The sequence below is a fragment of the Tursiops truncatus genome, chromosome 4 (assembly GCF_011762595.2).
Source record: "Tursiops truncatus isolate mTurTru1 chromosome 4, mTurTru1.mat.Y, whole genome shotgun sequence".
Taxonomy (NCBI): Eukaryota; Metazoa; Chordata; class Mammalia; order Artiodactyla; family Delphinidae; genus Tursiops; species Tursiops truncatus.
Window position 1 is genome coordinate 7349636 of NC_047037.1, and position 24522 is coordinate 7374157.

General features: G+C 36.4%; 1 protein-coding gene across 1 annotated transcript in view; it reads right to left on the reverse strand.

Annotated features, from left to right (window-relative positions):
• KCNH8 (potassium voltage-gated channel subfamily H member 8) overlaps positions 1-24522 on the reverse strand; it is a 386943-nt gene that overhangs the window by 79637 nt on the left and 282784 nt on the right. The window contains exon 8 of the mRNA XM_019934429.3: positions 8106-8303. Within this exon, the coding sequence (XP_019789988.2) occupies positions 8106-8303 (198 nt within the window). The remainder of the gene's footprint in view (positions 1-8105; positions 8304-24522) is intronic.

The window sequence follows — 24522 nt, forward strand, 5'->3', positions numbered from 1 at the left end:
CGCTATTGGCAGGTTCTAAGCAGAGGCTCATTCTTCTGTATGGTCTTAGAAGCACAACTGTTCTGCCGCTTAAATATTTTATTTGGAAGGGGAGACCTCTATTTACAATAAACACTCAGCAAAGAAAAGAACTGATTCTGCTCCAAGTCCAAGGAACTAAACACTGATTTCAGGCTCTGTTCATATACTTATGGGCTCAGTGTTTGGAAGCCCCACCATCCGTAGAAAGTATGTAGTAATAATCATTTATGGCGTTTAAACTGAGTACTGAGAACAATTTTATTTCATTTATTTTAACACTGCTTTCCTTAATTAAGTGTATGATTTTAACATTGCTTAATTATAATGTGTGTAAAGCACTTAAGGTAAGAGAAGTAATATGTTCAGATCATTTAGCATTCTAATTGTACATTATCAATAAAATGAATTACTGGATTCATTGTAGCATTCATAAGTGTTGTTGGAAAGCCCTAGTCTATGTCTGAGTCATCATAATTTCAAAGTCTCATTTCAGCATAGGAGAATACTTCTAATTTAAGTAGTTCAAAAAATACAACCCTAGCTCTCGTAGTTTTTCAGTTTTCCAAAGTTATTATTGCCTCTCTGTCACCGGTTATCATTTTCACACTGGCGAAGAGTGTTTGTGACTGTCAGGCCAAATCATTCCATCTACTATGAAACTTTGACTGAAGAACTTCTATATCCAGGTCAGTCTGGAAATTATCCTTCACTTTTCCTTTTTATTCCTAGCAAATTTGATGTATATAATTCTTAAAGTAGCACGCTAGGCCTGCTGCTGAGTCTGTGGGAGGTTCTTTTTCTTTGCGGAAGAGTTTTGTATAGAATGCATTTTGTAAAAGATCATGTTAATATCAGGTTTTCAGAGGAGGCTCAACACTCAGGATCTGACATGAAAAGTAAACAGACCTCAAATGAAAATGCATTCTTATAGGTTGCCTGGCTTTCTCGTTCCCTTTTTTCTTTATCTTTCCTTTCCTTCCCCCCTTTTTTCCCTCCTCCTTCCTTCCCCTCCTCTCTCTCTCTCTCTCTCTCCCTCCCCACCACCTCTTTCTTTGGATTTTGGGCAACCTTGCTGTCCTAAGATCATCATTTCTGGTTTCTTTAGTCAACTACTTTGCAGCGCCTTCAGCGTCTACAGAGGGACTGTGCTCTCCTGCTATAAAAGGAGACCGGAGCTCAGGCTTCGTGTAATCTTAGCTGCCCTACTCCTCTCTCTCACCTACTTATTGCCTTGGAATTTTCCAGTCCTTGCTATAAGTACACTGGGTTGTGAGTGGCAGATGGCAGGGAGAACAGAGAGTGAGAACAATTTTCTAAATGATGAATTGAAATGGCAGTGTAAAGACACCTTAAAAACAGCGAATTTGTGGGTCGAATAACATCACGTCAGGGTAGTATATATAGGATAAGAGGACCCAAGGAAAGCCTTGGCTGTTAAGAGTTTCACTCTACCTCTTCCGTGGCAACAATGCCTCATTTAAACTGGACATGTCCTGAGTGATGAGTCCTCTTCACTAGAAAGCTATATCTAACCTCTGAGGCTGAGCTAATGGTCCCAACACTGGGGGCTCACTCATCAGGCAGCCATTAATAAATATGAGAGAGGAATTTTAAAAGACATGGGAAAATGTTCTCAATATATTTTGTTTGGTGATGAAAATGATATGTGTAGTTGATATAAATCTCTTAGAAAATAGGGGAATAAGTGTATGAAAAGACTGAAAAGAATATCCTTTGGTGATGGGATTATATGTAATTTTGTTTTTATGTAGATTTTCCAGTTCTTTCGAAATGCGCACTATAATAGGAAAAGTTAAAATGGAAAAAGAAAGAACATCATCTGCCCGAGTACCTATTTCCATTACTCAACTGTGAACTCCTCGAAGGAAAGCATCATATCTTAGTCATCTTTGTTTCCCTAGCACCTAGCACAGCGCCTGGCATAATTTTAGTGTGCCATAAATATTTATGGAACCCAAATGAACCTCTGGCGGTTTGATAATTTCTTTAAAAAGTTTTATAATCATAAGCAAGTAGCTTAGAAAATTTAGGAACAGTTCAGTCCCAAGCCCTTCCCATTATCCCCATCCCACTCCCCAAAGGCAAACTTTCAAAATTATTTCTTTTACGTCTTCTTCGGATTATCACCAATATTTTAGATCATGAGATTTCACTTCTACTGCTTGACTTATCATATTAAGACAAAACCTAAAAAGCAACTTGACATGAAAAGTGAGAACTCAGCTCACTGCTATCCACTTTCTCATCCCACACCTGATAATTACATTATTATTTTTTGCCCATCTATTATAATTTTACAAACTAAAATTAGTATCAAAGACACACATTGAGAAGATTACACCAATAGTAAATGTATAGTTCATTTCTCAAAGTGAACAGATCCATGGAATCACCTCCAGATGAATAAACGTGATATTATCAGCACCTAGGGCTCCCTGATGTCCCACACAGTCACCAACCAGCACCCTCACCAAAGGTAAGTGCAGCTATGAGTTATACTGCAATCAATAAGTTTTGCCTACTTTTGAACCTTCTTTAAACAAAATCATACAGTGCATACTTATTTGTGTCTGTCTTCTCTGCTCAGCATTGAGTTTGTAAGATCTATCCATGTGGTAACATAACAGTTCATTCATTCTCATTACTCTATGGTACTTTATTGAATAATTATTTCATAATTTACTTATTTATTCTCCTATTAGTGAGCATTTCCACTTTGAAATTTTTGCAGTAGTGTTTCCACGTTATGTCCTTTGATGTGAATATGTATGATGTTTTGTTGGATATACACTCACAAATGGAATTGTTGAGGCACAGAATACAGATATGTTCAGACTAGGTAACTACCGACAAGACTCTTGTACCAACTGACACTCACATCAACAGTATGGGAGAAGTCAAGATGTTCTTTATCCTCTCAAACACTTAGGGTTATTAGTGTTTTTAAGTATACCATTCTGGTGAATGCAAATGTTGTCTAATTTTGATCTTAATTTGCATATCCTACATGAACGATGTTGAGCACCATTTTTTAAATATGTTTATTGTCTATCCAGGTAAGAAAATCTATTTTTGAAGTGCTTTTTAAAAATTTTAATGCATTTTTTAGTTCTCTGCTCTTAGTGATTTGATAGAGTTCTTTATATATAATAGATAAGAGTCTTTGGTCAGATACATGTTTGCAAATATCTTCTATCCTGTGGCTTGCTGCTTCACGTTCTTAATGATGTCTTTTGATAAACAGAAGTTCTGAAGTTCAATTTATCAATCTTTCCTTTATGGATAGTGCTTTTTGAGTCATGCTTAAGAAATCTTTGCCAAACCCAAGGTCATGAAAATACTTTCTTATGTTAGCTTTTAGAAGCTTTATTGTTTTCCCTGACACAATTAGATCAAAATCCATTTGGAATTTATTTCAACTTAGTTTTAAGAGGGGTCAAGGTTGTTTTTCAACATGTATATTTATATATATTTGACTCAGCAACGTTTATTAAAAGTATCATCTTCTCCCCCTTGTGTTACAGTATCACCAGTGTCATAAATAAAGTGACCATATGTTTATGGGCAGGTTTTTGCACGCTCTTCAATTCCATTGGCCTATTTATTCCTGAGTCAACACCATACTTTCTTAATTACTGTGACTTTATTACACATCATGATATCTGCAGCATAAATATTCCAATTTTGTTCTTCTTTATGCTTGCTTACAATCATTTTAGTTCTGCAGTTCCTCTAATTTTTAGAAACATCTTGCCAATTTTCAAAGAGGCACATATATACAGGCAAACACACATCTACTGGGTTTTTAAAATTGAGACTGCATTGACTCTTTAGGTTAATTTGAATAAAACTGGTATGTTTACAATACTAAGTCTTAAAACCATCACCATTGTATATCCTTCCATTATTTTAAACTATTTGTAAATTTTCTAATGTTTTATACTTTTCTGTATAATAGTATTGCACGTATAAACAATTTTTTTTTGATGTGGACCATTTTTTTTAAGTCTTTATTGAATTTGTTACAATATTGCTTCTGTTTTATGTTTTGGTTTTTTGACTGCAAGGCATGTGGGATCTTAGCTCCCCAACCAGGGATTGAACCTGCACCCCCTGAATTGGAAGGTAAAGTCTTAGCCACTGGACTGCCAGGGAAGTCCCAGTATTGCACATTTTAAAACATTTATCCCTGTGTATTTGATGTTTTTATAATTTTAAAAGTATTACATTGTTTAATTGATTGTTACTAATATATAGAAATACAACTGATTTTTGCATATTGACTTTATATCCATCAGCCTTACTAAATTCACTTATTAATTCTAATAGTTGTTTGAAGATTTTAGGATTCCTTCTTTGTTTTGCGTGTTCTCAAGGTTTATACAGATTTATCTAGGTATGGATTTTTTTCATTACTTTTGCTTAATCTCTTTGATAGTTTTAAATATGCTTCCCATAAATCAGTGGTGTGCACACTCGTTAATTATAGATGCTCACATGGAAGCTTTCCCTTCCCCCTTCTCCTCCTAACTCAGCTTGTGAGCACCTCTGCCCTGGATAATTATCTGGGGTTCTTACACTCACCTGCAACATTTAATACCACTCCTACCTGCTTTTGTAGTAAATACTGCATCCCTGTCATTAGCAACTTCATTGGCCTTGTGTGGGGATTCCTAATAAGATAACTTAGCGTTGATTCCATGGTAATACATATTTTAAATTAAAAAAATAAATTATTTGTATATATTTATAGAAATTAAAAAATAAAATCAATTTGCAGTATATAATGAAATAGATATTTTACAAAAAGTTTTCTAGGTCTTAGTGAATCCGGGCATTTAAACTCACTAAACTTCTGCTGCCTTATATTAAATTGGGGTGTTAATAACCTCTAATTCATAGTTTTATGAGAATTAAATGAGCAAAGTGTTCAATATTGTGAGCTCTTATGATTAGTTCTCAAAATTATGCCAGTAATTTGTTAACTAGGAAATATTAAAAGGAAGGCATCATTTCTCTTAGCCTAGGGTAATTGTCACAATAACAGACACAGATTTGTGAAGCTTTAATTAATAAATCTGAGTTACTCAGATGCCATTTGCCATTCAAAACCAATGGTTTCCTCAGTGCTGCTCAAGTCACCTAAATGCTTTCATGCCATTTCCAAATGAGCGCTGGTTTTGCACCAGGATAATTTGCTCAATAAATATTTACCAAGTGACAAAGTGGCATTATCTGATTATTTCCCATATCTTTTGGCTTTGTGACCAGCTTAGCTACTACTCACAATGAATAGCAGGGAATAATAATATCCTTAACAATTTCTGATTCCGGACCACTTACACTATAGTTAGTGAATCAACAGGAAATAAGCTCAATTAGCTAACATATTCTTCCAATGTCAAATTAGTAGGTTAAGCCTTGAGCATTTGAGCATTTCCAAAAATTTCCATCAGGAGTAGAAGAAACATGGGCAAATATTAAATAAATATAGACTGTGTCTGTTTACAAAATGCTTGTCATTCCGCTAGGCTGGAAGATGGGCCATCAAGGAGAGCAACAATTATATAAGCCATAATACTGGGTATAAAATCACCACTGCGGGATTGGCACATTGCAGCTCTTCAGAAAACGAGAATTCCTGTTCTCTGCTCCCTAGGCTGTTACTGCTCTACATCGGCCAAAAACCTCTTCCAAGTGCTGCAGTCCCAGCATGCTACCTCAGCAACTCTGCCTTTCCAAGAAATTCTCCCAATCCCTGGCCCCCTTTCTCACTGCTTCTCCAGTTCCTAACTGATTTGGCACTTAGCATTTACTGCCTGGTATTGTATTAAATATTATAATATATATATTAAAACATATATATAATATATATATATAATATATATTTAATATATATATTAAAACTCTTTCCACGTATTTCTTCCAAGGTGATCCTAAACTCCTCGAGAGAAAGATTGCCTTTATGCTGCTCTGGTTTCATGGTAGGCTGGATGACTCATTGCTTGAAGTCCCACATAATCAGTTCACATCTGTGCAAGGAAGTTGGTAGAAACCATCTTCTATAATAAGGTTCAAACCTCAAAGTGATATCTGGGACTAAGGTCATTAAGAGAACATGATAATCTCAATTAACATACACACACTACTATATATAAAATAGATAATCAACAAGGACCTACTGTATAGCACAGGGAGCTCTACTCAATATTCTGTAATAACCTATATGGGAAACGAATCTGAAAAAGAATGGATATATGTAGATGTATAACTGAATCAGTTAGCTGTACATCTGCAACTAACACAACATTGTAAATCACCTATACTTTAATATAGAACAAAAATTAAATTAAAAAAAAAAGAGAACATGACAGAACAAGCTTTTGAGGGAATACGGTGGGGCAGAAAGTACTCATAAAACTCTGGCTTAAGAATATTTACTCAATTCAGGTAGACACCCACATCTCCATAAGAACAGCTTTATAATTCACAAGTTTCCATTTATGCATTTAATGACAGAAGTTAAGTAATCACCTGGGTTCCAAACTTGCCTCTTTACTTACTGGTTGTATGGCATTGAAAACGTTACTTTATTTCTGCAAGGTTTAGATTTGTCATCTGAAAAATGTGGGTAATAAAGGCATCAATCCTGTCAGTTAGGTTCAGAAAAGAGAAATGAAAGTAAATATTTCATCTGGGGGAATTTATTATAAAGAACTGTTTTCCCTGGTGTTGGAGTGCTGAATGATCAGGAGAGTCTAGATAGAGGTAACGTGAGTGTGATAGTTGCAGAGCTGGATGAACAAAGAGAAGTGGGGTTATCAGCACTGAGGAGCCCAGAGGAGAAGCAATGGGAGCCACGAGGAGTCAGGGCTCTGACTTTGGTTGCAGGGGTACCTCCAGCAGGTGCCGGGATCTCTGAGAAAGCTCAATGAGGCTGCTTCTGAGAAAGCTCAATGAGGCTGCTTCTGAAAGTGCCTGAAGAGGCTGAAGGATGAAGCCACTTGCAGCTGTCTGAGGTGGCCTGCCACTCAACATACACTGCACCCATCAGAACCCGGAAGTTCCTTCCCCCCTCCTCCTGCCTCCAGTCTCCCTCTGGCGCTCCCTATTGGGAGAAGTGACTGATGTCAGCTGGCAAAGAAGAACGAGATTTGCGGAGTCCAAACCACAGCGATACAAAGCAGAGTACAGACGCTGGGTTTGAAGCTCAGACGTAATAGCATAATAAATTCTCTATTTGTTAAATGGGATAATAATGGTGCAGAACCCATAGATTTGCCTGCAGAATTGCTTGAGGTATTGTACTGAAGCATTCAGCACAGAGAATGGAACATAACCGCGATTAATAAAGGTTAAATATTTATTATTATTGTATTGGTGTTTGTTGCTTTTGTTTTAACTAAGCTATCTATCAAACATCCTTAATTGACTATAGTAGTATTAATAAAATTTGATAACCCTCACCTGTTTGGAGCTACAAAATGGCATTTCAAATGTATACCTGTGATTCATGTAACTCACAAACACTAAAGGTAAATAGCATGTTAGGAAGCAAAGTGCCTGCCCTTTCAAAATCAACCATCAGATACATATACACATCACTACATATAAGATAGATAACCAACAAGGACCTACTGTATAGCACTGGGAACTATAGTCAATATTTGGTAATAAACTATAAGGGAACAAATCTGAAAAAGTATATATATAACTGAATCACTGTGCTGTACACCTGAAACTAACACAAAATTGTAAATCAACAGTACTTCTGTTAAAAACATATATATATATATATATATATATATATATATATATATATATATATATATAAAATCAACTTCTTCATCTGTCAGAACATGGAATTCTTGACATCACAGACTTTCATGCTAATCTACATGTATATATAACTGTTGGTCACTGATTTCCTAATTAGTGCTTTTAGACTCTTCCAATGGAAACCAATCTACCCTGTATTGGGTTTTAGGACAGAGGGAACATAACAGCAACCGTTTGGCAGACACTTGTTCCTTCTCTTGGTCTAAAGGAAGAATATTCCTTACCACCAATCAGCATGGTGCAGATGGAAAAGATCTTTTCTGCATCTGTATTAGCAGAGACATTCCCAAACCCAACGCTGGTGAGGCTGCTGAGTGTGAAGTACAGAGCGGCAATATAGGCACTTCGGATCGACGGCCCCCCCAAAGTATTGTTACCGTAGTATGGAGATTCCAGTCTCTTTCCCAGCTCAGGAAGCCAACCTGCAATGGAAAAAAAATGAGCCTTTAAGCCCCCAAAATAAAGTCTCGGTATTAGCACCTGGGCGTAATGATGAATGAACATTTAAGGATACACGAAGTTGCTCAGGAGAAAGAAGAAAGTTAAAAGGAAGTTCAAGTCAAGGAATTAGATTCCATGGCTCTAAAAGCAAAGGCATCACTTTCATGCAACTGTTTTATAACACACACAGCAGAGAAATATGCATTCAAGAGTGGATTGGTGGTCAAAGCTGAACAGGTTACTCTAATGCAAGAACTACCTGCAGTGACAGAACCTGGGATTTCTACTCTCGGTAACAGTGTTGTACATTTCACTAGCCGTTAAGCTTATTTCTCAATTGGAATTTTAAGAAACAAAGGGGTTGAGTAGGTATTTTTCAACCCTACATGATAGTAAACAGCAACAAACACAAGAATCTAGACTTCATATAGGCAAGATGGGCTTTATTTCTTTTCTTTTTTTTTTTTTGATGGGCTTTATTTCTAATCTGTACAACCTTTCCTTATTTTATTCACCTGACCTGATATCAGTTGCCTTATAGGTCTTAGCTCATGTTTTCCTCAGGAAGCCTTCTCTACAACCTCATTCTGGTGTTTGGGGGTGGTGGGGGAAAACTGCACAACTATGAGGTTCCTATAATGGAATTGGGTGCCCCCCTACAACTGTTTCACGATACTGGTGTATATATGTGTCAAAACTTATCTAATTAAATGCTTCAAATATGTGCATTTTATTTTATGTCAATTATACTATCATAAAGCTGTAATAAAGCTATGTTAATAAAGATGGGAAATAGCCAGTATAATATTAATAATAATACAATGAAAACACAACACAAAGACCACTTTAAAATCCTTTACTGGAAATATTTTCTCTTTAAAATTTTATATTTAAAAATTCTGTGTGTGTGTGTGTGTGTGTGTTATGAAGCACTATGGCAATTCAGCTCAACCCATAAGGTCCATGAGACTTTTGTTAAGGGATGTTAGGCATTGACCACTCTTTCCTTATTAACACTTCATTTAATGGCTGCCCAAGAAGAGATGGAAAGTCATTACATTGTTTAAGTAGTAATAATGCTGTCATTATCAACTAAAGTTATAGATTATGCAACTGTGCTAGGTAATTAAAATGCAGATTTGAAACAACTGGGTTCCTTGAGATCAAACAGAAATGCTCAGTGGCAAGTACTCTGTCTCATTTATCTTGTCTCTAGAGAAGTGTTTCTCAACCATTAGCTTGCCTCTGAAATATCTAGACAGCTTGTTAGAGACAGCCAGGTCCTATCCCTGGAGTTTCTGGTACAGCACATGGGAAGGTTGGGGAGAAGGGTTGAGAATTTCCCTTTGTAATAGGTTCCCACGTGATGCTGATGCTGCAGATCTAGGGGACCAAAGTCCCTCGACTTCGCAAAGTCACCTTCTAGAACAGTAGTTCTCAATGCTGACTACAGCTGGGAAAGCATTTTAAAAATACACTGTCCAAGTGCCACCTCCATGTACTGAATTGAAATTTCTGGTTCCGAGTTCAGGTACTGATATTTTTAAAAAGTTCCCCAGTAGAACCTGATGTGAAGATAGAACTTAGAACCATCATTCCAGAACTTAGCAAAGCCCCTAACAATAGTAGAGTTTAATAAATATTATTTCTAAAAGTGAAAGAATTAATGAACATATAAATTGTTCTTGCCCTCTGCAATAATATGACAACACAGATGCAATATAGCAACACATGAGCATTTATAAATTTGTATAGATCTCTGCACAAAGTATAATGAATGTATTTTTTGATGATAGAGAATAATAATAAAATGAAAATTACACATTATGAAAGCTGACACCATTAGTAAGCTATGACCATTTATTCTGTCTGGAAAGGCTTCGTGAAGGAATAAACTCCACATTCAAACACAGATTTAAATCTGGACTCTTCCATTAAATCTGGACTTTTCCTTCCATCTTTGGGAATGACTAACTTCTCTGAGCTTCATTTTCTCATTTGTAGAAATACGGACACTATCTAACTTGTACAGTTGCAGTGGGATTAAATGAGATGCCACATGAAGAAATGCCAACCCCTGTTAGTGGCAGATATTATATTAGTATATAATATCTCTTTTCTCTTTCTCATGTTACTTAAATTGGAACAGAGAAAGTACAAAATTCAGAAAATAAGAGGAAATATGAGATCAGGAGTGAGTCATAATGGAAAAGGAAGGTGGTGACTAAGTGTACTCAGTAGAACCCAAGGGTGCCATCTGATAGAACTGAGCATTTCTTAACTAATAGAAATGACAGGGAGGAAATCTAGGTGACAGTAGTTTAAAACTGGGGGAGTTATACACCTATTTGTGAACCTGAAGAAAGACATGCTCCTTTTCTCAGGACAAAGCACACATGGAGACACACACACAATTTTGTGTACATTTTCAGGTGGTTCATGGCCTTTTCCTACAGGCTGGGTCCAAGGGCCCAGATTAAAGAGTTCTGCTCTAGAATTTTAAGTGAAGGGAAGGAGGAAGTGATAAAGCATGATTTGGTAAAACCTGGTTTAATCCTGTATGGAAAAAGATTTAGACATAAAGACAGCTTATCCAAGGTTAATTAAAGAGATATCACAAAAGCAAAGCACATGTGCATTTAAAAAATATTACTGGTGTATTTGTATGCACTGTCGGGGGAGAGTCAAGACAAGTAAAATCAGGAAGCAGAGATGACATCTGAATAAATCATTGTACGCAGGATGCTGATTTCTGCAGAAGAGTGCTCTTACAGGCATTTGACCCAAGCCTTGTCAAGTACGGCCAACTACAAGATGTTGAATGGCTGGTGGGTTGGCTATTTCTCAAGTGCCTTCCAAGCAGTGCTCTGAAAGCGATGTCATGTTTCTGCTCAAAAATGAAGTGATTAGAGGGGCTTGCCCCTTTGTTCCATGTTGGTCATTCCCACTAATTCTGGGGAAGTCTGAGCAGCTGAAAAATGTCATTTTGCCCAGAGAGTAAATATTGCATGACTAATTTTTTTATTTGATGCACAGAGGAATGAGAAAAACACCACCACACACAGTAAAGCCACTGCTTCCTCTCAGCTGAATCAGCTATAAAATCAGGTCATGAATTAAAAAACTGGACCCATCTACTGATCTTGAATTTGCTTACAGAACCTCAAGTTTTCTCATTAGAAAAATAAAACCAAACAAACCCAGCCAAAACCTTTGATTAAATTCCTTAATTGTAACAAAGTAAAATGTTTAAAAATTCTCCAAACCAAATCAGTTTCATAGAATTTGATTTTCTTAATAAAATAGGATAAAATTTTGTGATAGGTCATAAGGATTATATTAGATTATACTCTCACTCAATTCCTGTTCATTTACATATGTGTGAAACTGTCTCAGAAGCGATTTAGGGAGCAAAACACAGACAAACAACAGACCTACTTTTGTTGATATATCTTTTCTGTCTAGCCAACTGTTCTGTCTATTTTCAGAAGCATCTTGTTTTTTAAGAAGGGTTGTTACTAAACTGTGTTGCAGCTATTGGAGCACAAGCAATAATGATGATAAAAAAAACTTGGTAACACGGAAAGGAGGTAACACCCACAAATCCGGGGATGGACTCTGGGGGCTAAAAAAAAACTTTTTCACAGAACAGCTTGTCCGAAATGAGAGCACATGTTCCACTGTAACAAGACAGCATGTCACTGTACTGTACAGAGGAAGCAATTTAACCAATTTGGAAGCCAATCTTTTTTTAATCTAGAGAAACCCATCTCTAAAGGGATGTCCTAGAACAGTCTGTCTGCTTTTGCTTGATTTTTTTCCCCTAAATTTTGAAGGAAAAAGCATACACAAAATGAAGTAGAATCTAAATATACTGGATACACTGCAATCTGATAAAAACAAAAGATATCGTAAAATAATCCTGTCATCACCAAAATAGATTAGATGAATAAAACAGAGGAGATTTATGAAATAAATATCAATTTCAAAGATAGAATGACTCTTAATGACCACGCCCAGAAGAGCCTATAATTAAGCATGATAATTCAATCCATATACTTTTCATTGCAGACTTAACCAGTATTTTGCTTAATTACATACTTTTAACTCTAAACAGGAGTTTCTTTTTATTTTAATCTAGGTTTCATACAGTAATATACTTACTTTTATGGTGCACATGTTTACATTCACAGTTTGTACAGGTGTGACCTGCTTTATACAATAGATGTGTTCCTGAAAAGTTTAGTTTATATTAGTATTTGGTAAATTAACAGATATTTTAGCTTTAATGAAAGGAATAGAAGCATGTTATTTAAGGAAAGCCTATGGGAGGGTGTGGCCACGATGGCAGAATAGGACGATCCTGAGATCACTTCCTTACACGGGCACACAAAAATGACAAATACTTACAGAGCAACTTTGATGCAAAAGTGTAGAAGACTAGAAGAAAAGATCTTCTTTAACTAAAGATGTAAAGAAGGAACCACAATGAGATGGGTAGGAGGGGTGGAGATGGGGTATAGTCAAGACCCATACCCACAGATGGGTAACCCACAAACGGGAGGATAATTACAATTTCAGAGGTTCTCCCCAAGGAGTGAAGGGTCAGAGTCCCACCTCAGGCTCCCCAGCCTGGGGATCCTGCACTGGGAAAATGAGCACCCAGAACACTTGGCTTTGAAGGACAGTGGGGCTTACTTTCAGGAAAGCCAGAGGGCTGTGGGAAATAGAGACTCCACTCTTAAAGGGCACGCACAAATTCTCACACATTCCAGGACCCAGTGCAGAAGTAGTCATTTGAAAGGAGTCTGGGTCAGACACACCTGCTGATCTTGGAGCTCACCCTGGGGTCAAAGATGTTGGAGGCAGACATTCTGGGGAACTTGTTCTACCACAAGGACGCTGTTGCTGGCAAAGTATCACTTTGGAATCCTCCCTCTAGCTTATTAGTGTTGGGACCCAGTCCCAACAACCAGCCTGTCAACACCAGTACTGGGACACCTCAGGCCAAGCAACTAGGCTGGCAGGGACACAGTCTCACCTACCAGCAGGTTGGCTGCCTTAAGACCCCTTGAGCCTGCAACCACTCTGGGACCTGGCCCCACCCATCAGTAGCCAGCAACCTCCACAAAATGCAACCAACCAGACTGAGGGCCAGCCACACCTACCAGACCACCCACAGTAGTGAGCCTGCCAGAAGAAAAGGACTCACACAACCCATACAGGGGCACCCCAAGAGCATATAGCTCTGGTGACCAGAGGGGAATGTGCTGCTGGGATGCATAGGACATTTCCTGCCAAAGGCCACCTCCCCAAGGCCAGGAAAAGTAACCAACCTACCAAATACATAGAAATAAAACCAGCAAATTAGGCAAAATGAGACAAAAGAGGAATATGTTCCAAATGAAGGGACAAGATAAAACATCAGAAGAACTAAGTGAGACAAGGAGTCTACCTGATGAAGAGTTGAAGGTAATAATTATTAAGATGTTCAAAGAACGTGGGAGAAAATTGGATGAACAGAGTGAGAAGTTAGAAGTTTATAATAAAGAGTTAGAAAATATAAAGAAGAACCAAACAGATGAAGAATAACATAATTGAAAGAAAAAATACACTAGAAGGAATCAATAGTAGATTAAATGATACAAAGGAATGGATCAGAAAGCTGGAAGACAGAGTAGTGGAAATCACTGAAACAGAAGAGAAAAAAGAAAAAAAAAAGAATGAAAGAAAGTGGACAGTTTAAGAGACATCTGGGGCAACATCAAGAACACTAACATCTGCATTGTAGGGGTCCCAGAAGGAAAAGAGAGAGAGAAAAAGGCAGAAAACATACTTGAAGTCATAATAGCTGAAAACTACCCTAACCTGGGAAAGTAAATCCAGTTCCAGGAAGAATAGAGAGTCCCAAACAGGACCAACCCAAAGAGGACCACACCATAGCACACTGCAATTAAAATGGCAAAAATTAAAGATAAAGAGTGAATATTAAAAGAATTAATTAAAAGAAGCAACTGTTAAATACAAGGGAACTCCCATAATACAATCAGCTGATTTTTCAGCAGAAACTGCAGGCTAGAAAGTGTGGCATGCTATATTTAAAGTGATGAAAGGGAAAAATCCACAACCAAAAAAACTCTACCCCACAAGCTTTCATTCAGATTTGATGGCAAGATAAAGAGTTTTATGACAAACAAAAGCTAAAAGAGTTCAGCGCCACCAAACCAGCTTTGTAAGAAATATTAAAAGGACCTCTCTAAGAAAAAAAGAAAAGGCTACAGCTAGAAATATGAAAATTATGAGGAAAATCTCACTGGTAAAGGCAAATATAAAATAAAGGTAAAAAAATCAACCATGCATGAAGCTAGTAGGAAGGTTAAAAACAAAGGTACTAAAAGTCATCTATATCTAAAATAAGTAGCAAAGGATACACAAAACAAAAAGATACAAAATATGATGTCAAAAATTATATACATGGAGGTGGGGAGTAAATGTAGGTTGTCAAAATGCTTTTAAATTAAGAGATCACTATTATTAAAATAATCATGTATATACACAGGGTGTTACATATGAACTTTATGGTAACCACAAGCTAAAAGTCTATAATGGATACATTCACAAAAAAGAGAAAGTAATCCGAACATAACACAAGATGCAGTCAACAAATCACAAGGAAAGAGAGCAAAAGAAGAAACAAGGAACAAAAAAGAGCTACAAAAACAACTGCAAACAATTAAAAAAATGACAAGAACGTAAATATCAACAATTATTTTATATGTGAATGGACTAAATCTTCCAATCACAAGACATAGAGTGGCTGAATGGATACAAAACAAGACCCATGTATATGCTGTATACAAGAGACTCATTTCAGATTTAAAGACACACACAGACTGAAAGTGAGAGGATGGAAAAAGGTATTCCTTGCAAATGGAAATGAAAAGAAACCCAGGATAGCAATATTTATATCAGACACAATAGACTTTAAAACAAAGACTGTAGTAAGAGACAAAGAAGGACACTGCATAATGATCAAGGGCTCAATGCAAGAAGAAGATATAACAATTATAAACATATATGTATCCAACATCAGAGCACCTAAATACATAACGCAAATATTAACAGACTTAAAAGGAGAAATTGACAGTAATACACTAATAGTAGGGGACTTTAACACTCAACTTACATTGAAGGAGAGATTATCCAAAAGAAAATCAATAAGAAAACATTGGCCTTAAATGACACATTAGACCAGATGCAATTAATATGTATATACAGAATATTCTATCCTAAATTAGCAGAATACACATTCCTTTCAAGTACACATAGACCATTCTCCAGGATAGAATACATGCTAGGCCACAAAACAAGTCTCTGTAAACTTAAGAAAATTGAAATCATATCAAGCACCTTTTCTAACCAAAACGTTATGAGACTAGAAATTAACTACAAGAAAAAAAAATGTAAAAGACATAAGCACGTGGAAGCTAAACAATAAGCTACTACACAATCAATGGATTACTGCAGATCAAATAAAAAAAAAAACACACCCGGAGACAAATGAAAATGAAAACACAGCTATCCAAAATCTGTGGGATGCAGCAAAAGCAGTTCTAAGAGGGAAGTTTATAGTGATACAAGCTCACCTCAGGAAGCAAGAAAAATCTCAGATAAACAATCTAGCCTTACAATGAAAGGAACTAAAAAACAAACAACAGAACCCAAAGTTAGTGTTAATAGAAGGAAAGAAATCATAAAGATTAGAGCAGAAATGAATGAAACAGAGATGAAGAAAACAACAGAAAAGATCAATGAAAATAAGAGCTGGTCTTTGAAAAGATAAACAAAATTGATAAATCTTTAGCCAGACTTATCAAGAAAAAAAGAGAGGGTCAAATCAATAAAATCAGAAATGAAAAAGGAGAAGTTACAACTGACACCACAGAAATATAAAAGATCATAAGAGATTACTATGAACAATTATACACTAATAAAATGGACAACTTAGAAGAAATGGACAAATTCCTAGAAATGTACACTCTCCCAAGACTGAACCAGGAAGAAATAAAAAACATGAACAGGGGCTTCCCTGGTGGTGCAGTAGTTGGGGGTCCGCCTGCTGATGCAGGGGACACGGGTTCGTGCCCCAGTCTGGGAGGGTCCCACATGCCACGGAGCGGCTGCGCCCGTGAGCCATGGCCGCTGAGCCTGTGCGTCCGGAGCCTGTGCTCCGCAACGGGAGAGACCACACAGTGAGAGGCCCTAGTACCGCAAAAAAAAAAAAAAAACCAACAAAAAAAGAACAACCTACCAGTAATGAATCAGTAATTTAAAAACTCCCAACAAACTAAATTCTAGATGTCTTTACAGGTGAATTCTGCCAAACATTTAGAGAAGAGTTTACATCTATCCTTCTCAAATGATTCCAAAAAACTTCAGAAGAAACACTTCTGAGCTCATTCTATAAGGCAAGCATTACACTCATAACAAATTCAGACAAAGATATCACAAAAAAAGAAAATTACTGGCCAATATCACTGATAACATAGATGCAAAATTCCTCAACAAAATATTAGCAAAAAGAATTCACCAATGTATCACAGGATCATACCCCACGATCAGCTGGGATTTACCCAGGGATGCAAGGATGGTTCAATATCTGCAAATCAACCAAAGTGATACATCACATTAACAAATTGAAGAATAAAAATCATATGATCATCTAAATAGATGCAGAAAAAGCTTTTGACAAAATTCAACAACGATTTATGATGAAAACACTCAACAGAGTGAGTTTAGAGGGAAAGTACCTCTACATAATTAAGGCCATATATGATATGTCCACAGCTAACCTCATACTCAGTGGTGAAAAATTGAAAGCTTTTCTTCTAAGATCAGGAACAAGACAAGATGCCCACTCTTGCCACTTTTATTCAACATAATATTGGAAGTCCTAGCCACAGCAATCAGACAAAAAAAAAGAAATAAAAAGAATCCAAATTGGAAAGGAAGAAGTAAAACTCACTGCTTGCAGATGATATGATACTATATATAGAAAGCCCTTAAAGCCCAAAAAGCTATTAGAAATAATAAATGAATTCCGTAAAGTTGCAGGATACAAAATTAACATACAGAAATCTGTTGCATTTCTAAACATTAACAACAAGCTATCAGAAAGAGAAATTAATAAAGCAATACCATTTATAATTGAATCAAAAAGAATAAAATACCTAGGCATAAATCTAACTAAGGAGGTAAAAGACCTGTGTTCAGAAAACTATAAAACCCTGATTAAAGAAATTAAAGATGATTCAAACAGATGAAAGATATACCATGTTCATGGATTGGAAGAATTAATATTGTTAAAATGACTATATTACCCAAGGCCATCTACAGATTGAATACAATACAATGGCATTTTTTACAGAACTAGAATAATTCTAAAATTTATATGGAAGCACAAAAGATCCCAAATAGCCAAAACAACTTAGAGGAAAAAAAAAAAAGTGGGAGGTATCATGCTCCCTGATTTCAAACTATATGTCAAAGCTACAGTAATCAAAACAGTATGGTACTAGCACACAAATACACATATAGATCAATGGAACTAAATAGACAGCCCAGAAAATGAACCCACACTTATGTGGACATTTATTCTATTCCAAAGTGGGGCAAGAATATATAATGGGGAAAAAAGAATCTCTTCAATAAATAGTGTTGTGAAAACTGAATGGCTACATTCAAAAGAATCAAACTGGACTATTCTCTCACACCATGCACAAAAATAAATTCAAAATTGATTAAATATAAGACCTGAAACCACAAATCTCCTAGAAGAAAATATAGTCAGTAAGCTCTTTGACATCGGTCTTAGTAATATTTTTTTTTTTTTGGCTACATCTCTTCACGTAAGGGAAACAAAACCAAAAATAAACAAATGGGACTACATCAAACTAAAAAGTTTTTTCACAGTGAAGGAAACTATCAACAAAATGGAAAGGCCATTTACTGAATGGGAGAAGATATTTGTAAGTGATATTTTCAAGAAGAGGTTAACATCCAAAATATACAAAGAACAAATATAACTCAACATCAAAAAAAAGATCAGATTAAAAAATGGGCAGAGGATATGAACAGCTCCAAAGAAGACATACAGATGGCCAACAGGCATAGGAAAAGATGCTCAACATCACTAATCATCAGGGAAATGCGAATCAAAACTACAATGAGGCATCACCTCACATCTGTCAGAATGTCTATCATCAAAAAGAAAAGAAACAAGAAGTGTTGGTGAGGATGTGGAGAAAAGGGAAACCTCATGCACTTTTGGTGGGAATATAAATGGAAAATAGCATGGAGGTTCCTCAAAAAATTAAAAACAGAACTACTAAATGTTTCAGCAATTCCACTCCTGGGTTTTTATCCAAAGAAAACAAAAACTCTAAAACTATATATGCACCTCTGTTTATTGCAGCATTATTTACAATACCCAAGATATGGAGGCATCTTAAGTGCCCATTAATAGGTGAGGGGATAAAGAATATGTGGCACGTGCACACACACACAATGGAATGTTAGCCATAAAAAATGAAATCTTGCCACATATGACAACATGAATGGACTAGAGTATATTATACTAAGTGAAATAAGTCAGTCAGAGAAAAACAAATATTATATGATTTCACTTACATATGGAATCTAAAAATCAAAACAAATTAACAAACATAACAGAAACAGAGTTCTATATGGAGAGAACAGGTGGTTGCCAGAGGGAAGCAGGGTGGGGGGAAGAAAGAAATATATGAGGGAGATTAAGAGGTACAAACTTCCCATTGCAAAATAAATGTCACAGGTATGAAATGTACAGTGTGGGGAATATAGTCAATAACTGTGTAACACCTTTGTACGGTGACATACCATAACTAGACTTATTATAGAGGTCATTTTGAAATGCATAGAAATATTGAATAACTATTTTGTGTAACAGGAACTAATATAGGTCAATTATATTTCAAAAACAAACAAACAAACAAACTCACAGGAAAAGAGATCAGATTGTGGTTACCAGGGGTGGAGGGTGGTGGGTGGAATTGGATAAAGGCAGTCAAAAGGCACAAACTTCCAGTTATAAGACAAATAAGTACTAGGGATTTAATGTACAACATGATTAATATGATTGACACTGCTGTATGTTATATATGAAAATTGTTAAGAGAGTAAATACTAGTGTTCTCATCACAAGGAAAATTATTTTTTCTATTTCTTTAATTTCATATCTATTTGAGATGATGAATGTTCATTCATTAAAGTTACTGTGATAATCATTTCACGATACATGAAAGTCAAATCATCATGCTATATACCCTAAACTTGTACAGTGCTGTATGTTAATTACATCTCAATAAAACTGGAAGAAAAAAGGAAAGCCTATAGTGAATCTCTTTAGTGTTATAAAACACTTCAGTAATATGAAAAAGCATCCAGTAGAACATGAGCTTATGAAATCAGATTTATATGTGTGTGTAAAGATGAGTTTATATGGATAGAGAAAAGAGAGAAAGGATTAGCACATGTATCATAACATCTAGCATTCAAAATGGTGTTTTACTTAATTTGGTATGAATGAACCCTGTTGTAATGGGGTTTAGCTAGAAACTAGAATGGAGCCCATGTTAGGGGTTTCCTTTTATAAGCTGACACAGAGTTAATACTTTATTGAGTGCTTCTATCTTATTTATATGCACTAACCCTATAGAATAGGTACAATTATCATCCATCATTTGATTCATTATTTCATTAATCATTACAACAACTTAGAAATTATTATCCCCATTTTTAAAGATGAGAAAACTAAGGCTCAGAGAGATTAAATGCATGTTCAAGATGGCAGAGTCAGGATTTTAATCCAGATCTGTGTGCTTTGACAGCCCAGATTCTATGTCCGCTGTGCCATAATGCTTCACATGCTATATGTACAGACCCAACGGCACTGGTGTTGCAGCTGGTGAATGCCTTTACAAGCAAGGTGCCATTTATATTATGCTATATATATATATATATATATATATATATATATATATATACACATGGTGGAGAAAGAAGCCGTCTTAGCTAAGGCTCTCTGGAAGCAGAGAAGCCTTTAAGTGTAAGTAATCTAAGTGTTGGGTCCAGTACTATAAATATCCTTAGGAGATAATAAGGAAGGAACACAGAGAAAGGAAGCAGCCAATGAAGCAAGCCTAATCCAGAAAGCTACCACTACCGGCAACTGGCGCTTAATCCTATTGGAAGACGCTGGGACCAGTGTAGAACAAACCCTTGTTAGAGCAGGGGAAGATTTGCACCATCTCTCAGCCGTCGTTGATTGGGGACTGCTCATAGGGAGCATTAATTCCCCACAGTGCCATGCCCGCTATCAGAGGAGCCTTCCACAGCTTGGGACAATGCCTCAGGCAAATCGATCAGACCCTAAGGATGAGACTCAGACAGATTTAGGGGACATGGTGGAGTACCAACAACATTCGCAATAGCAGCCAACCTCAACTCAAGGCCAAGTATAATATTGGACTAGGCATTTTCTTTCATATAACATCATTTTCACCCAACTCTCAAGATAACTCTGCCTTTTTTTTTTTTTTAAACTGATGGAGACCCAACAGAGAATTTGAGCAATTTTCTCTTCTTTTTTTAGGAACTGTTATAACTGACAGGTAAATTCATCACTCTCTAACTTAAACATCCATGTCTTCCTGCTATATGACACTGCTTATAAAGAGGTAATCATTTAAAATTATCATTTAATTGTGCTTATTGAAACCATTACTATATAAGTTTGCGTTTCCAGTGTCCACTTCTGCTTAGAGGGGGGAAATGTGTCCCAAAATAAATAAAAAATAAATAATCTCAGAGAAAATAGAAGATTTATCCAAACGTAATTCACAGTGTAGACATGGAATAATGTGGTATTTAGACCCTGAATATTATTGGGCTGGCTAAAAAGTTCATTTGGGTTTTTCTGTACCATCTTATGGGAATACCCCAGTGACCTTTTTGGTCAACCCAATACTTTAAAAGTGATCAAGAAGTTCCTAATGTAAATTCCAAGCATAGAAAATACTATAGTTAACATTTGCTTCCCCTCACCCCATAACTCTGATAACCTACTTAATCTTCTTGGACATCATTAGGTTGAGAGGTGGAAGATCACTGTGATTCTTGTGAGTGATAAGGCAGCTAGTGGCTGGCTGGGAGAGGCAAAGCAGAGGGAGACAATGATGGCTATGGGCCACAACATGAGAACTTCTTTGACCTCTTCAGTCTTCTTGGCAAGGGGCTGAAATGTGGGACTGCTCAGTTGCACAGGTGACTGACAACTATCAGGAGAAATGTCAGAAGTTTGAGTGTGTCTGTGTGTTTATGTGTGTGTGTATGGGGAGTGTGCGGCAATTGAGACCCAACACAATTGTGAGATACTGTATTTGCTGCTGTAGATACTCAAAAAGAGTTGTTCACCCCAAACAAAATATCAAAGAAAAGCTTGAGATTTCAACTCCATTGTCTCAAAATATCTACACCTACAGCTTTGATAACATCATTGATAAGAAACATACTTGTCTCCATTCTTCAAGGTTCATCCAGTGCCTGCCACCATAATTTTTTGTTTTGTTTTTTGGTTTAAAGAACATTTTTTACTTTGGGATAATTTTAGCTTAACACAAAAGTTGCAAAGAATACAGAGAACCCCTGTACACTCTTCACCCAGTTTCACCTATTGTTAATATCTTACATAACAGTGGTACACAATTTGTCAAAATTATGAAATTAACATTGTACATTACTACTAACTAGACTACGGACTGTCTACATTTTAACTGAAGAAACAGAGTCAAGGAGAAGTTCAGAGACTTAGCTTCCAAAACTCACTCTCGACCTTCCACCTTGTCCCCGTTTTAGAGGATGTGACTGAGGACAAGACTAGAGGAGCACAGGCTGTAGTGGTATTTGATACTGATTCATTGATTCCACTAAGGAGGAGGTCCCAATTTGAAGAGGAACTTCATTCCTTGGAATTCCCACGAATCTCACACTTTGGTTCTCACAAACTAAGAGGAGACTTACATTTCTGAAGTGGTACAATCTACCTTTGAGGCAAAAGTCTGAAACAAAAAGGATTAATCACAGAACAGTAGAGACTGGACTTTGAGTCAGGAAATGAGAGTCCTAATCTTGGTCTTGCCTCTAATTAACTACATGTATGATCCTTCATGCATCAGTTAGCCTTTCTGGTCTTCCACTTTTCAACTTGTGTATGAAGTGACTGGATTGAGTAATCTCTAGGTTCTTTTTCAGGTCTAAGATTTTATGAAATAAGATCCTGTAATGTTTTTTCACAAATGGGTGAATTTTTTAAAGAAAAATGCTTCTGTAATAACCCATGATTTTGTGACTTTCTCTTTTATTTGTTTTTAATTATTTGAATGATGACCCACTGGCAAATATTGATGGGATAAGGATGCAAGTTTTTCACATTTTGATGCATGTATCATTTCTGCTCTATTTCCACTGCTGAACAATTCTTCAGAGCAAGAAATGTTAGATGCGATTAGTACTGTCAAGAAAAAAATGTACCATTTGTGCTAAAATCAGCCCAGAGTTGGCCAATTCTCTGAAGTCTACTTACATTTGAAGTTCCTATTATAGAAACTTCCTAAATATTGATAACCAAGATATAGCATTTCACTTAAGCAATGATTAATTAAAATATTATACACTATTGCAAACTGCAAAAATAAGCTGTCATCACATACATCAAAAAAACAAAACCAAACAAAAACACCTTAGAAAGAATGCAAAATGTGAAACAATCCAAAACTACAGTTGAGCAGCTACTGTAGAGTTTTCTAATCAATCCTAAGAAGAGGCAGAACAAACCACCTGATTCCAGCCAACTGGGGCACTTCCAAATGTCTCTCAAATTTAGTGCTAAAAATAAAGGAAAATCGAACATAGATTGGGCTCATGGCTAAGTTAGCAGAACATAAACGATAAACTATTTGCACTTAACCTTCCTACCTAAAATGCTCATACAACTCACAGTGCTTTCAGATCTGTGCCTCCGTGTGGGCGTTTTTTCCTGAGTAATTGCCCTGGTGTTTCTCATGGATTAATGAGTTTGTGGGACATATATTCATGGCTGAGCTCGGTGTATCATGTACAAGTTGTCACTAAGAAAGTTTAATCCAAAGCACTCATCACTTGCACCTACATCAGGACAAAAACCTGTTTCAGGAAGATAATTTAGGATAAAGGTAATTGAATCCAGCCAAATTATTTTATTTTATTTTTATTATCTGCCCCCAATTTCCTTCTTGTTCTCTCTTTTGTCTCAAAGGTTCAGAGTTGGTGCAAATCTAGGGAAGAAAAATGAATTGACACATCCACGTCCACAGACCATTTCTCAGTTGTTTTTAGTACTTGCCTGACAGTCATTTAAGTTAGAAACATAGGGTTTTGGCATCTACTGAAGAGGAATCTCAAATTTCTCTGGTTTAAAGAATTTCAAATCAAAATTCTGAGCACATTTCTTCCAAATACATTAGAGGGAGATACACTTTCTAACATCTCAATGATAAAAGTAACTCTAAGATAAATTAGACCACATAATATGTTGGAATGTTTTACTCAAATAGCCCATTAAAGAGTTGATTCTGAGTCATATCTAGCAATGCATTTAAAACCATGTAACTAACTTTGTTTGATGGCTTGTTGGGGCGTGAAGCACACTAAGTAGTGGGAGTTTGTGTGACCATTCCAAAATAAGTTTTTAGTCAGTGGGTGGCGGAGTGATTGGACTTGAAATAAACAGGGCAATGTGGTTATGTCAGAGATCGAAAGGGTGGCATGGGAAGTTTTAAAAATGAGAAGTAGACAGAGTACAGAGAGGCAACACATAAAGGAGCCAGAAGCACAGACAGAACACAGAAAAGAAACATGACTACAGAGAAGAGTGTCAACCCAGGCAGCGCAGGAAAGCTTGAAAACCCAGAAGGCAAGCAACGCGGCATCCAGAAATGCATAGGAAACTTGTCTTGGAATTATATTGCCTGACCTTGTTGTATCTTAGTTCTGCCACTTAATCATTATGTAAAGTTGGGTAAGAGTCTTATCCTCTTTGTGCCTTAGTTTGTTCCTTTCTAAAAT